General features: G+C 29.2%; 1 protein-coding gene across 1 annotated transcript in view; it reads left to right on the top strand.

The window, feature by feature from the left end:
• LOC124420052 (ankyrin-3-like) overlaps positions 1–14,993 on the top strand; it is a 29,067-nt gene that overhangs the window by 13,518 nt on the left and 556 nt on the right. The window contains exons 3-5 of the mRNA XM_046951673.1: positions 11,913–12,020; positions 14,360–14,656; positions 14,723–14,989. Coding sequence (XP_046807629.1) covers positions 11,913–12,020; positions 14,360–14,656; positions 14,723–14,989 — 672 coding nt within the window. The remainder of the gene's footprint in view (positions 1–11,912; positions 12,021–14,359; positions 14,657–14,722; positions 14,990–14,993) is intronic.

The raw sequence follows: 14,993 nt of genomic DNA, 5'->3' as shown, positions 1-14,993 counted from the left end.
AGATTCGGATCTCGCCGATATCTGGGGACCTCTAATCGACTCCGCTATCTATAAGGATCCAGAATATTTATACTTTATAGGTTCGGAAAATTATATTATAGAAATTACAAACGGAATGACAAACTTATATATACCCTTTTCATGAAGGTGAAGGTTATAAAAATACCACATTTTACACACTTTTGTTATTTCATCCATCAACATTAGAAAATGTTTAAATTATGCAAAGGAATTTTCATAGCTACAGTATCTCTCATAAGTATTCGAATTTAGGTATTCTATGGAAAGAAACCAAATTTAATAATATTTTTTGTGTGCAAAATAAATACATTTGTTATATTATCTAGGCAGTCCTTAGGTTTCATATCACAATTTTTATAACTTAAAAAATCTTCATTTAATTAAGCTTTTTTTTAAAGGAAGTCCATAAAAGTATTCGAATTTTTCCTGTATTTCATATTTCATCGTATTATACGAAACATAAAATTAGAATCAAATGTTTTTTTTTTTGCATAAAATTGTTTAATTGGTTACTATCAACCGAAGGGATATATTTTTGACCATTTGGGCCACAATTTTGGGGCGATTTTACCATCTTTATAAGTAATATCATTAAAATGGCGGATTTTAACCACATTTTCATTTATTTTTTCCTTTTTTCCAGAGATAAATCCAAAATTTAATATTGAGATTTATAAGACTCCTTGAGGTATCTAAAAGTTATATATTTTGTTGTAGGGATCTGTGTTTAAACGTTCCATGATGTATTTTTGGGATCGTTCTTCTGTTTCTAATTAAATTATCTGGATCTTAAGCACCTTTTCGTTGCACTAGGATTGATATTTTCCGGCAAAGTTGGCTAGTATATATTCATGTTGATATTAGCACATATATATTTTCAATTTCCACGACATTGTAGCGGAATACAACTCCAAAACATGCCTTAACAAAACGTCATCCTCTACAGTAGATTTAAGTTTTTACTACTTATAACTTTCACGCTTATTTTGCCCATTACTATAACACTGGAGGTCTAAAATTTTTGGGTTTATTTTTATCATAGCGAATAATATTTAACCAGATATCAATATTTTGGAGTTAGACCATAATGATATGGAAATATTCAGCCAGTAATCCAATGGTTATAAAAAGAATGATTCTACTATATTGAATGGCGTTTCTTCGAGGCATGTTTTGGAGTTGCATACTTCTACAATATATTGAAAACTTAAAATGTACAAAAGCTGATATCTAAAAGAATATATACCAAACAACTTTCCCCGAAAATGTTTTACCCTAGTATTATAAAAATGAACTAAGGTTCCAATAAGTTGAATTAGCTACAGAAGAATGATCCCATTAATATATCTTGGAACTTTTAAATACAGGTTCTTTTAATAAAAAATATTATTTTTTGGTAAGCCAAGGGGTCTTTAAAGTCCCAATATCGAATTTTTGTTTTATCTCTGGAAAAAAGTGCAAATATTGCCAAAAATCGCCATTTTAATGATATTACATAAAAAAATGGTACTATCCCCCAAAATTGTGGCCCAAATGGGCCAAAAATATATCCCTTCGGTTGATAGTAATCCCTTAAACAATTTTAAGCAAAAAAACCATTTGATTCCAATTTTATATTTCGTATAATATGATGAAATGTAAAATACAGGAAAAATTCGAATACTTTTGTGAGGTAATTTTATGGACTTTTTCTAAAAAAAGCTTAATTAATTTAAGTAAATGTAAATTTTTGAAATTTTAAAAAGTGTGATATGAAACCTAAGGACTGTCTAGATAATATAACAAATTTATTTATTTATTTTGCACGCAAAAAATTTATTAAATTTGGTTTCTTTTCATAGTATACCTAAATTCGAATACTTATGAGAAACACAGTATGTAAAAATCTTAGTCAACCAAATCATGGTGATAAGATGAAGGGCAATTTAATTCAAAAAGTCAACGCTTTGACAGACAACTTATCCTTGTTTATATAATATATGTCCCCTACATTACCGTTTGTTACAATTTACCTTAGTTTAATTGAGTATTTAGTTAATTCATTTAGTTACAGTTTTAGAAATTTTTTTTATATAAAATGATGGTTTTGATTGAAAAACTGTGGCCTAATCTAGAATTTACATTTAAAGAATTCACAAAACTATAATACATGTGAATGTAAATTACTATACAAGAGCAGTTAAAAGCGCAGAACCAGATGATACAAATCTTCTTACGAGAAAATGAATTGTTTAAAAATTTGTTTACTTTGTTCGTGAGAAGAATATCGATGTAATGTTAATATGGGAGACAAGTACAAATACAATTTCTATATTTCAGGTTATACATTTTATTTTACAAATCATCCTGATGGTAAGGCACATAGTGGTACTGGCATTTTAATTAGGAATAGAATGAAACACTATGTCTTAGAAATTTTTTTAATTAACCTAAAAATAGACACATGTATATCACATTGTCATCCTAATTATTGGCCTTCCGAGCAATAATAAAAAACCTTAACAGAAATTCATTTTCTAATGAAATTCCATATGACTTATGTTTGACCATTCTCCAATAATCATGAATTATTGCGGACCGTATAACACATCAACTGATTTGTTGAAAATTAAAATATACATTTGTAGTCATATCCACACAAAGTTAAGGCTTTCTGCTGCAAGCTAGAATCTAAAAAGAGCCCTTCAATCCGAAGAGGATCGCATAAACCGTAACTACATAAAAAGTTTAATACAAAGCAAACAAATTTCTCCCTTTGGAAGTCAGCAAAAAATATCAAACCACCGGTAGAGGGTCAAAGCCATTGTATTCGCTGAACATTTAAGTAAAGTGTTCCAACCGAACCAATCTTCCGGTTATGACCTGATAATTAATTAGAGAGATAAGAAAATCTTTTGAACTCAAAAAGTACTTTTCGGCAATATTCCAGGCATTGCCCAGGCTTTTGACAAGTCTTTAAAATAAAATGCCTACTGCCATCTAGTATCCATAAAATACTGGAGTCTTACCTATCAAACCGCTTGTTTCGAATAAAGTGTCGCGATTATGTGATAAACGATTATGTCGAGTACAACGAAAAAGTACTTATTCATGTCGGATTTCATCGCTATATTTGTATTTTAAAGCCGGTAGTTTGTGTTAATGTAATTTTCTAAAGGAGACCTTATATGTGGAGTAGGGTCAATTATAGACTGATCCCCTTAAAATTTGGTAGAGAGACGCATATATACTCGTATGTTTAAAATAGTTATGAGTGTTAAATCTGTTTAACTTTAACTTATGTGGAGGCTATTTGAAAATGTGAACAATATTTTTAAAATATTTCAGTTAAATTTAAATAAAAATATCCCTAGTCAAAAAACTTGATTTCATTTGAGATATTGATCATTAAATTCTGCCACATCAGGGATGGAAAAAGTGATTTTGTTTCAGTATCAAAAAATATTTCAAAGAGTACTTTTTTGGATCTCAAAGTACTTAGGTTAGGTTGTTATGAGGTGTATTTCTGAAGAAATACACCTAGGCCACAATCGGGCCTGTTGTGCGCTCCTTAGCATGAAAAAAAAGAACTGAATGAATTATTTTTCAGTGTTCAGAAACTCAGTTTCCTTAACGTAATTTCTAAGAATCTTCCAATCAGTGTTAGTCAGGAATGTTATTTCCGGAATAACATCACCTCCAAGATACTTGGATCTAACTTCGACGAATGCCTGGCAGTGGCAAAGAAAGTGCTCCAGAGTTTCACTCTTCACATTCTCTACATACGTCTGAATTCGCACGTTCAACTTTGCATAAATGTGCTCGTAATCCTGTGTGTTCACTCAGAATATGTACTATCATACTAACTTCAGACTTGCTCATTTTGAGGAGATTTTCCGCATTGCTCTCATCAGGGTCACCCGATAGGATTTTCGTGGTTCTACTCACTGTTTCATTATTTCAAGAGGTCTTATGGGATTCTCTCACCCATATTTTTAGTTCAATCAAAGTACTAAAATATATTTTTTATAAAAGTTTGTAATTTCTGAAATACATTTATACATGTTTATATTGGAATGGGCGTTATATGTTGATATGGTGTCCATCCCTCAATGTTAAAATGTTTGATATAATTTGATGAAGAAAGCACTCATGGCGCTGTTATAAAGTCTCGAAAGGGGACAAAAATATCTCAGATTCCAGATGTGATGGAGAAAATATGAAGTAATATTGAAGAGAAACACCTACTAAAGGTTAAGAATGTGCTTTTGAATAAAATTTAGAAAATATATTTTATATTATCTGGACATAAATACTCTGAAAATACTTTGTTTAAAATGTAAAAATTATTGATCTAATTTTTTAACCGTTTTATTCACTTATCTGTGGTCTATAAATCCCCGTGAGGTCCTCTAAAAATTTTAAAAGTAGTTTAAAGTTTCAAAAAAAAAAACTGAAATTGGAGATTTAAAACGGCCGTTAAAAATTTTTTTTGACCTTAGCTGACAACAAGTTCGCGTTATCATATACAGACAAAAACTGTTATTCGAGTAATTGTTAATATATTTAAAGTATAAAAAATGTTTTTTTAGAATATATCTCAAAAATAAGTAATTTTTTTGTCACATTTTGAATTCATGTGCTGTGAGACACGTTAATGACCTTGGGAATTTGCAATAAGTTTTCAAGCAATTTTTGTGTTTTATATCTTTTTGAAACACTTCTTCTGTGCACATTGCCATTCCTTCACAATAAAATTCAAAATTTATTGCTATATATACATGTATGTCCAAAATTTTATGGTGATACCAATATTTTTGTTGATGGTATTAACCAGGGTACACTTATAAGGTGAAGTCAATTCTACAAAAGCAACAAAAGTAGATACTTCTGTCAAAAAATTTACATGTGGCCACGGTGTTTTTTTAATTTACCTTACAAAAAGACAATCCCACATGCCCAAAAATCTCTTCATGTGAAGTAAATATGTATTATAAGATAAAATTTATTAAAAATTATACATGAATTGAAAAATAAGGGTAAGCCCCCTTATTCACAAACAAAATTTTTATTTTATAAACAGTATTTTGTATGGAAATTTTGTTTTATAAACCTTTAATAAAATCAAAATGTTGTTTGTGAATAAGGGGGTTAGAATATTATATATTATTTACTTATTAAAAATTAATTATCAATTAATATACATATTACTTTTTATCAGTCAATATTGAGTATTTATAATACCGTGTAGGTCTCTACTATTGTCGTATAAGAAATATATAATGATCTCTATAGAAATTTGACCAAACCACTCCAATTGAAATTGTTAAAAATTAAGGTATGATAAGATCAAGTTTTAATAATTTTATTTGCAATTGTGGGATGTTTGTACTCTCAATTGATTAGTAAAAAGTTCCCTATAATAGATACATATTTAAGACAAGTATGAATGTATAGTCGGGCGTAGCCGACCATATGATACCAGTCAGTATGTATGTTAAAAATGGGGATTATTTAAAAAAATAAAGCATTTGGTTTGTTTTTTTTTAACTTTATATCGGAATATTTTTACTTTTTTTTGGCAAAAAAAGAGATTTTTTAAGAGGGCCTAAAGGGGAGTAGGGCAAAATATGGCCCTATCCTTAAAATTGTTGGTAGGGGGAGTTATATCTTCTTCAATATTATTTATGTAGAATTTAAAAGTGTTATTAGTGTTTGTAAGTGAATTTTGACCTTTAAATCATTTTCTGAAGGGGAGTTTGTATTGGGGAGAGGGTCAAATGAAGCCCGATCATTACAAAAATCGGTAGTGTCAGTTCTATAAAACTAAGTTTTTTCGACTTTTGTTAACATAATAGATCATTTAAATCAATTATAAGCCAAAAGGCCCTATTTGGGGGGTACAGTTGTATGGGCGCTAGTCGAAATAATGGACCGATTGCGGCCTATACCTTGCGCACAAGGTTTACATGGACAGCCAGCCGGCCAGACGGGCGGACGGACATAGCTTAATCGACTCAGAAAATGATTCTAAGCTGATTGGGATACTTTAAGGTCGGTATTGGACGAATATTTTTCTATGTAACAAACATCAGCACAAACACAATATACCCTCCCCACTAAAGTGGTGTAGGGTATAATAAATAGTTTGTGCAATTTTTTAGTAATTCGCATAAATTTACTACGGATTAAAATGAATAACATTTATTTATAATTTTTTGGCCTAAAAGCCCGATTCGGTGGTACGGTTGTATGGGGCTAGGAGAAATAATGGACCGATTTCAACCATTTTCAATAGCGTCGTCCTTGAACCAAAAAAAGAGTATGTGACAAATTTCATCAAATTATCTTGAACATTGCGACCTGTAGCGTGCGCACAAGGTTTAAGGTGGGTCTAGGACCAATATTTTTGGGTGTTACAAACTTCAGCACAAACGCATAATACCCTCCCCACTATAGTGGTGTAGAGTATAAAAACACAATTATTTAAAACATCCGATTTTAAAATTAAAAGTGGTTTTATTCCAAAAAATTCCTCTTTCGATCGGGATGGAATCCTGTTATAGTTCTTATAGCAATAATTTCAAAATTTAATGACTTCAGAAGTAATGAATTTGGAATCAAATAAAAAAAGATAAATAACCTATGTTAAAATCATTACTTCTGTAGGCTACAAATGAATAGTGCTGAAAGGTTACGGCAAACTGTTCATGAAGGGGCATGGATTATTGCTGGAGGAATTGGCAAATTGTTAAACATGGGAGGCGTTTAAAAAACTTTAATGAGAATGAGCAAAAATCAAAAGATGAAGAACTCAAACAGTATTAAAGAAAATAGTTTACTAATTTTACCGTCAGGAATGAATATTTTTGTAGAGAACTATAAATCGAAAGACTCGTTTTTTCGTTTGGGTATTTTGTTGAAATGTTTGAATAAAAGGAATTCCCAACATATTCTTTGCTTTTATTAATTTGAGATCATACATACCAGCTAGCTATGCTTTTGAATAGCGAATAAGCCCATAAATGTTTTATACGCGTATTGAATATACGTAATTATATTTCATTGTGAAGATACTCAAAATGAAACTTGTGTGGACATACATTGTATTCAAAATTTATGAGTATATATTTGCATTACTTGTTTCATACATACTCATTGTCAATCTCTGATAAGGAATCGAGATTTTGGGCAACAATGCTGTAAAGGCTTAGATGATGGTTTAAAGGGAGTTGCGTGCATATTCTTTGATTTTTCGCTTTTGAAGCTTTTGAACTGGTAGATATTCAAATTCTGCTACAGAAATTATCACTATATGGAGTTAAGGGAAAGGAACTATTACTATTTTAAAGTTATTTTTTTAAAAGAAAGCAATATGTTCAAATCAATAATTCCAAAAGTTTTATAGGGTCAGTGGAGTTTGGAATGCCACAGGGAAGTGGACTAGGCCCATTACTTTTTTCCAATATATTTAAATGATCTAAACAACCTTGATTTAACTGGTAAACTTTTCATGTTTGCTGATGATGTAAGCTTATTTTATTATTTAGTATTAAAAACTCACAATGAGAAAGATTCAGCATTAGTATTTGAATTCGCGCGTTTAAATCGACTTGTTATATATCCAGATAAAACAAAGTTAATTCGTTTTAGGTCTAATTCATCAAGTATGAAATGAAATTCAATCTATCAAATATCTTGAAATCACATTACAAAGTAACCTTTTGTAGGATTTACATGTAACTGAACTTAAGCGGAAAATTGCTCCAGGAATTTTATATAAACTAAAAAATAAATTAAATGAGAAAACTAAATTGTTGATATTTCATGCTTTAATACGATCGCTACGATTGCTTACAACAAAAATAACACTATTCTTAAATCTTTACAATGTATGTAAAATAAGGCACTAAAAATAATTAATAATCTGCCTAGATTATATCAAACAGTTTCCTTATATAAAGATATATGGTTTACCAATACCAATGGCTTGGCTTTTGATATAAGTTTTTAAAAGTTTACGCAGACTTGGTCACCGAACTTTAACCGTATTCAAATTCAAGAAATGCATTGAATCTAAAGTACCCAATATGTATACTTCAAAGAACTAAGCAGCGTATTGATTACAGTGGTAGTAAGAAATAAAACAGTTTACCTTCTGAATTAAAATCAATTAACACAATATCTGCCTGTTAAAAGAGTATTTAAATAATAATATTGAAATGCTTCTATAGTAAACAATGCTAAATAATTATTTTAAATGATCCGTAAACCAATATTTGTAATTAAAACTATAACTATTTGTTTTGCAAATCTTTGCTAGATATTAGATTTTGTTATATTAGATTTTATGTACATTGTACATTAAGTAAAATAATTATGCCAACACGACTCAAAAATGTCTATTAGGCGCTAAGCCCATATTAGGTAAGCTTTATAATAAATTGTTTGTGCCAAAGTATAACAAGTAGTCCGACTCTTTGACAGCAGTACCTATCTCTAAAAATGTGTTAGTAGTTTGTACCATGATACAACCATAGAAAGGTAGAATCAGTAGGGAAAATTGTCAATTCTCTGCCCCTGTTAAGTCAAAAGAAAAGAACTAAAAAGAGAAAAACTTTAAAATCTTCAAATAAAAAAGAAAATATCATAAAATGACGCTTGAACGACACGCACAAACTTCTGTATCCTGTTCTTGATTTTTATTGGTTTTGCAATCTTTTTATTCAAATTATTAAATTTTTTCAATTATTTTTATTTGTGTCCTAAGCCTAGTATAAGTTATAGTCACATTACTGATATGATCAGTTTTATTAGTTTTAAATGTCTGATTGAATCAATATCATACAAAAAGTTTACTTTACAATTTTTGATATAAGCACTTTTCACATTTGCAATTTATATAAAAATAATTCAGGATATAGTCATAATCGAAAAAATATTCCAAAAATATTAGTTTTCGAAATCGCAAACAAAATAAAATAATTAATCACCCACAGTTTAATGATATAACAACAGCGAACGTATGCTTTAAAAGACGTTTAATACTATTTCACATAAAGTTCTTAAAACTAAATAAACTTCTATGTTGCTAGAAATGTTAACGTAGAAGTTAATAGATAAAAACACATGTAATTTTCATAATATTTATATTTATTTAACAAGTAAAGACGAACCCTATTGAAAATGGTTAAGATCGGTTCATTATTTCACCTAGCCCCCATACAACTGTAACCTCGAATAGGGCTTGTAAACATTGTAATCAAACTACAGGTCGCAATTTTGGAGATAATTCAATGAAATTTTCCACATGATCTTTTATTGTATTGTAGACGAAGCCTATTGAAAATAGTTAACATCGTCCATTATTTCACCTAGGCCCCATAGAACTGAACCCGCCAAATAGGGTTTTTAAGTTCATAATTATGTTTAATATATTCGTATCTCGACAAAAACCTGCAAAACCAAGTTCTATACTAGTCTTGAAGTTCCTGATTATCTTTATAATTATGGGGCCTCATTTGACCCTAGCCCCTCTAAAAAGCCCCCATAAAAATTTTACTTAAATATCCACAGTTTTATTACACAGTAAATGGCTTTAGTATATCTGAGACAAGGTACGATTTAATATGGTCGGCCTCGCCCAACTATAACTTCTTATTTTTTGTAATTGGAAATAATGTCGAAACATACAATAAAGACCTTCTAAAACGATGTCGCCAAATCTCTATTTTTAGAGGTCATGCCTTTTTCGTCAAAATTTTTATAGCTTTAAAGGTAGGCGTTCGTAAGCTGGACTAATTTTAAAAAAGGAGTTTTTAGATATGGATGAAAAAATTTTAGGTTCAGTGAATGGAAAATTATTGAAATAAAATAGTTTTTTGAAAACAATTTGCAAATAAAGTTGATATCTTGGTTTTTAAAATAACTATTTCAATAAGTATTTTAAAATGCAAAGAACTTATGAACAATTTATTTATTTGTGCAATTAACATTAATTTTTAAATACATTTTTATATTCATAAATCTTGTTTTTAGTCACTTTAGCGATATAGTCCACCACAATTAATGTGCACTTAATGGTTGTGACTATAAGCGAAAAGTACTATATTAAGGTCAACCGTGTTCTATTTTTATAACCTACACCACTTCAGTGGGGAGGGTATATTGGGTTTGTGCTGATGTTTGTAACATACAAAAATATTCGTCCTATACCCAATCGGCTTAGAATCAATTTGTATTCAACGTTTTTTAAATTATTTTGCTTTTTTAATTTGTTAATTTGTATTATTATCAAAACAAATGAAACTTAAAAAAAATATTTGAAAACATTTATGAAGTGATTGTCAATAAGTTTATGAAAAAATTTAATGTAAAAAATTTTTTATAAATACCCAAAAAAGATAGAAAAAAGGAATATACCTGCAAATTTTTGTCTTATTCGGTTTATTCGACAAATAATTATTTGAGGTTTCACGATAGCCGGTTAATAATCGGATAATTAAAAATTAATTGGTTATTCGAACAGAAGGAAACTAGGTGTTACTATTGCTTTTTACAATAATTTTCTTCATATTACACCCTGTAACAATTTTAAAAAAAGCTTTCAAATATGGAAAAGTTGATAAGCATGTGAAAATAGATTACACTTATAGCAATTCTGCGTACTCCGATTTTTATGTCCTTATAAAAGGATTTCAAAGTTCAAAGGACTGCAAACAAATATTTAAAATATTTATATTCATTTTATGAGACTAATATTGGTGTCAAATGGAAGCTGGTAATCTGTACATTCTATCCATATATATTATCCAATTCCAATTCTTTCTTGATGATCTTGATGATTTGAAATAAATTATATTATTTCGAAGCAGAGGAACTCACCTTCATTTGAAATTAATATAAATGCCAACTTTTTAATATAAATTTGAAATTCATCTTTTGAAATCGGTTGTCTTTTAAGCTTTAAAGTCCTTTAAAGAGCCGATTATGAAAAACTGAGTACACAGAATTAATACTAATGGTCCACAGTTTCCTGTACGCATAGATTTTTCATATTTGAAAATAACTTTTGCATGGTTATAAACAAAATTATGATTTTCACTTCTTTCACTTTAATTTTATGTTTAGTTCTTCTCAAATATTATAAACCATTCCTGTTTATGTGAAATGATTTTCTATATAAAAAAATAACTGTTTTTAAGATTTTCAACGAGTTCTAGAATTAATACGTGCCCCTAAGCACTAGTTCAACTATAACTGTCGCTGAAGAACTTATTAGAAATACTTGAGAACACAACAATGTTCCCAAAAAACTTGTTGTAGAAATATAGGCTGTATATTTATTTCCATGATTTCTTTTCAAAGATCATCAAGTAAATTTTCTTTATTTTAGAAAAATTATTAAGAAATTAAGAAAATTTATAATAAAAATATTCAATTATGTAGATAATTTTTTAATTTAATTTTAAAGGACTATGTTAATTTATTATTGGGTCATTCTACAGACATTTCGACCGCTTTCAATGTTTATCGCAGCCATTAGTATAATTAATTATTTTTATTATTTAATTATTTAATTATACTTTTCGTGTCAGAGTTGCTCTGTCAACCATAGTGCGATCTCTTGTAATGTAAATCTTAAAATTTTATTTGATTCTGTAATAACGTATCGATATTAATAAAAAAAATTTACTTGGACTTAAAGCTAAGTTATATCTACCAAGTTTCATTAATTTCGATTTATTATAAAAAATCGAAGAGAATAAAAACTTAAAACAACCTTTTTTGGTCAATTTATTTTGAAATTACGCATTCTTTAATACATTTTTAAAGGTTCCTAAAGACCTAATTCCTAATTTTTACTACAAATTTTGATTTTAAAATAATATATTTAATTTCTTACATTTCAGAATGATGTTACAATATCATTTTTAAGAGCTGCTCGCAGTGGTGAACTAAGTAAAGTGGTGGAGTTCTTAGAGAGTGGCCAAATTACAGATATCAATACCTGCAATGCTGTAAGTAAAGCAATTTTTTTGTGATAGAGGGTATATACACATTCTAAGTCGATCTAGCTATGTCCGTCCGTCTGTCTGTATAAAATATTCTCACGTTAAGAGGAAGGAACAAAAATTAATATTTATTATTGTCCTAGGCAGTTTGGCATTGAAAATAAGCAAAATCGGTTCAAGTACAGAAAAGTTATAAATCAAAATTTTAAAACTAACCCGGAAAAAATTATATTTTTTACACATTCTAATTTAATTTTGACAAAAACTATGCGAGATAAATCTATGAGAATCATCAATCATATTTCTATACAAGAGCTTTAATCTGTAAAAACTTCCGTTTAAAAGTCGATATCTTTATAAAATTTTAAAAATTAATGTTTAATGGAAAAGAATTCATTCAGAGAAAAAAATTCTGGGTTGGTCCATTATTGGTCATAGCTACCATACAAAAAAATGCGTATAATTCAAAATATTGTTATCCATTAAAAATTTGGCACTAATATTACACAATCAGAATTGTTACTGTGAATTTAATTATTTGTTACACAAAATTGGTCATAGCTTCCATAGTTCATTAATTGGTCGTAGCCCCATACAGGTCCCCTCCGAAGATCACATAAATGTATATAACTCATTACCAAATAATTTAAGCCATACAAAATTTGTCACAAATATTAATTTTGTATAAAAAATAGCTATTTAAAGATTTTTTTACAATCGGTTCATAATGAAATTAGGTGTGTAGAGCCCTGATTATATAAAAATCCATAAAAGGGAACCTTTTGGTACTTTTTCGCTTTTTGAAAGATACTTTTTTATAATATTAAACCTAGAAACATGATATTAGATATGCAGAGCCCTGATTAAGAGAACCTAAAAAAGGGATTTTTGGTACTCTTTTGTTTTTCAAAAGGTACTTTTTGAATTTTTTGTAATATTGAAACTAGAAACATGAAATTAAGTACGTGGAGTCGGAATTAGATGAGAACCCATAAACCTTAAAAGGTACTTTTGAATTTTCTATAATATTAAACTTAGAAACATGAAATTAAGTATGTAAAGCCCAGATAAGGTGAGAACCCATAAAAGGTAACTTTTTCAAGATAAAAAAATGGTTAAAATCGGTAAATTTTTTCACGAAGCACCCATACAACAGAACCCCCCGAAAAGGGATGATCGGTCACGCCCGACTATACTAGTTTTATTGCATATTTTTCGTCAACCGGTTTTTTGAAAACATCGATTTTCGGTTAACCGTGGTATCAGATTTTTATATCTCGGCCGTCTCAAAAAAAATAATAATAATTTTTAGTGCGATATTCTATGTTTTTTATTTTTTATTGTGTTTCACATTTAAAAAAAAATTGAATAGAAAATTTTAAATATTATTGTTAAACAAAAGTTGGGAAATGTTAAATATATTTGATGTACATATATAAAATGATAATTTATAATTTCAGGAAATAAGTAAAAAGTTGGCATTAAAATGATTTTAAAATTTTTGGAGAGTATTTTTGTCCACACATTAATTTGAAGTGAGTTCGATAGGCCTCTTCGCTTTTAAAAATGTTCGTAATTTTTAGGTTATACAGAAAAATAGTCACAAAAAATGTTTGAGTTTGATCCATTTCAGAATTTTTTAGATTATTTTGGAGTTTATATGCCCCTCTTATACTTCAACAAAAATTTTAATTATTTTTCCCGCAAAAATCTCGAAGTTACGGAATTTGTGAGATCAATTTCGAAAAGAGTGAAAACAATATTTGTTTACATATAGTACTGAGATCAAGATTTTCAATCGTTGGTAGGGAAATGGCGCCCTTTTCAAAAACATTGTTTTTAGTTTTTTCATATTAAGTACATTCATACATATGTATGACAATGTACCTAACTAATCAATGACAACGATATATTACTGTAAAAATCTATATTAAAAAGTGCAAATATCTTATTCAGCAATTCATAATATTTCGCAAAATGTCCTCTTCCAACTAAATATTAGTACATTTTAAATATTTCCCTACATTCCGGTTGAACCGTTTATATTCTCGGTTAACCGCAAACCGGTTTTGTAGGAATGGTCAATTTTCGGTTTACAAAAAGTCGTTTTTTTATAAATATTATGGTGAAGGGTATAAAAAATTTATATTTGGAATGTGTAAATCAAGCCATTTCTGTGAGTGGTTCAAATGCACATACATATAGCAAATGAAAAGTACATTACATTGTAATGGATAAAAGCGATTATGCAGAATTAAAAAAAAAATAATTGCAAAAAATTAAAGAATTTTAAGATAAAGTTTACTATATAATATTGTTAAATTAACAATGTTTTTAATCTTTAGAATGGCTTAAATGCGTTACATTTGGCAGCCAAGGATGGTTACATTGATATAGTAGCTGAGCTATTGAGACGAGGTATACGGGTCGATAATGCTACGAAAAAAGGAAACACGGCGCTGCATATAGCGTCGTTAGCTGGTCAAAAGGAAGTTATAAAATTACTTATTCAGTACAATGCGAATGTTAATATTCAATCATTAAATGGGTTTACACCACTCTACATGGCCGCTCAAGAGAATCATGATGCCTGTGTAAGATTTTTACTTTCTAAGGGGGCAAATCCTTCATTGGCAACCGAAGTACGTATGCGTAATTTTACATGAGTATTTGATAAACCGATTTATCTAATGTTTGTTTATTTTTAGGATGGCTTTACACCTCTGGCCGTTGCCATGCAACAAGGTCATGACAAAGTTGTAGCGGTATTGCTGGAAAGTGATGTTCGTGGCAAAGTTCGTTTACCTGCTTTACACATTGCAGCCAAGAAAAATGATGTAACGGCGGCAAACATGTTGCTACAGCATGAATCTAATCCCGACATTGTTTCCAAATCGGGTTTTACACCGCTGCATATTGCTGCACATTACGGCAATGTAGATGTTGCCAAATTGTTAATTGAACGTGGGGCGGATGTAA

This window comes from Lucilia cuprina, chromosome X (genome assembly GCF_022045245.1).
Source record: "Lucilia cuprina isolate Lc7/37 chromosome X, ASM2204524v1, whole genome shotgun sequence".
NCBI classification, from domain to species: domain Eukaryota; kingdom Metazoa; phylum Arthropoda; class Insecta; order Diptera; family Calliphoridae; genus Lucilia; species Lucilia cuprina.
This window is presented reverse-complemented; position numbering and strand designations above follow the sequence as displayed.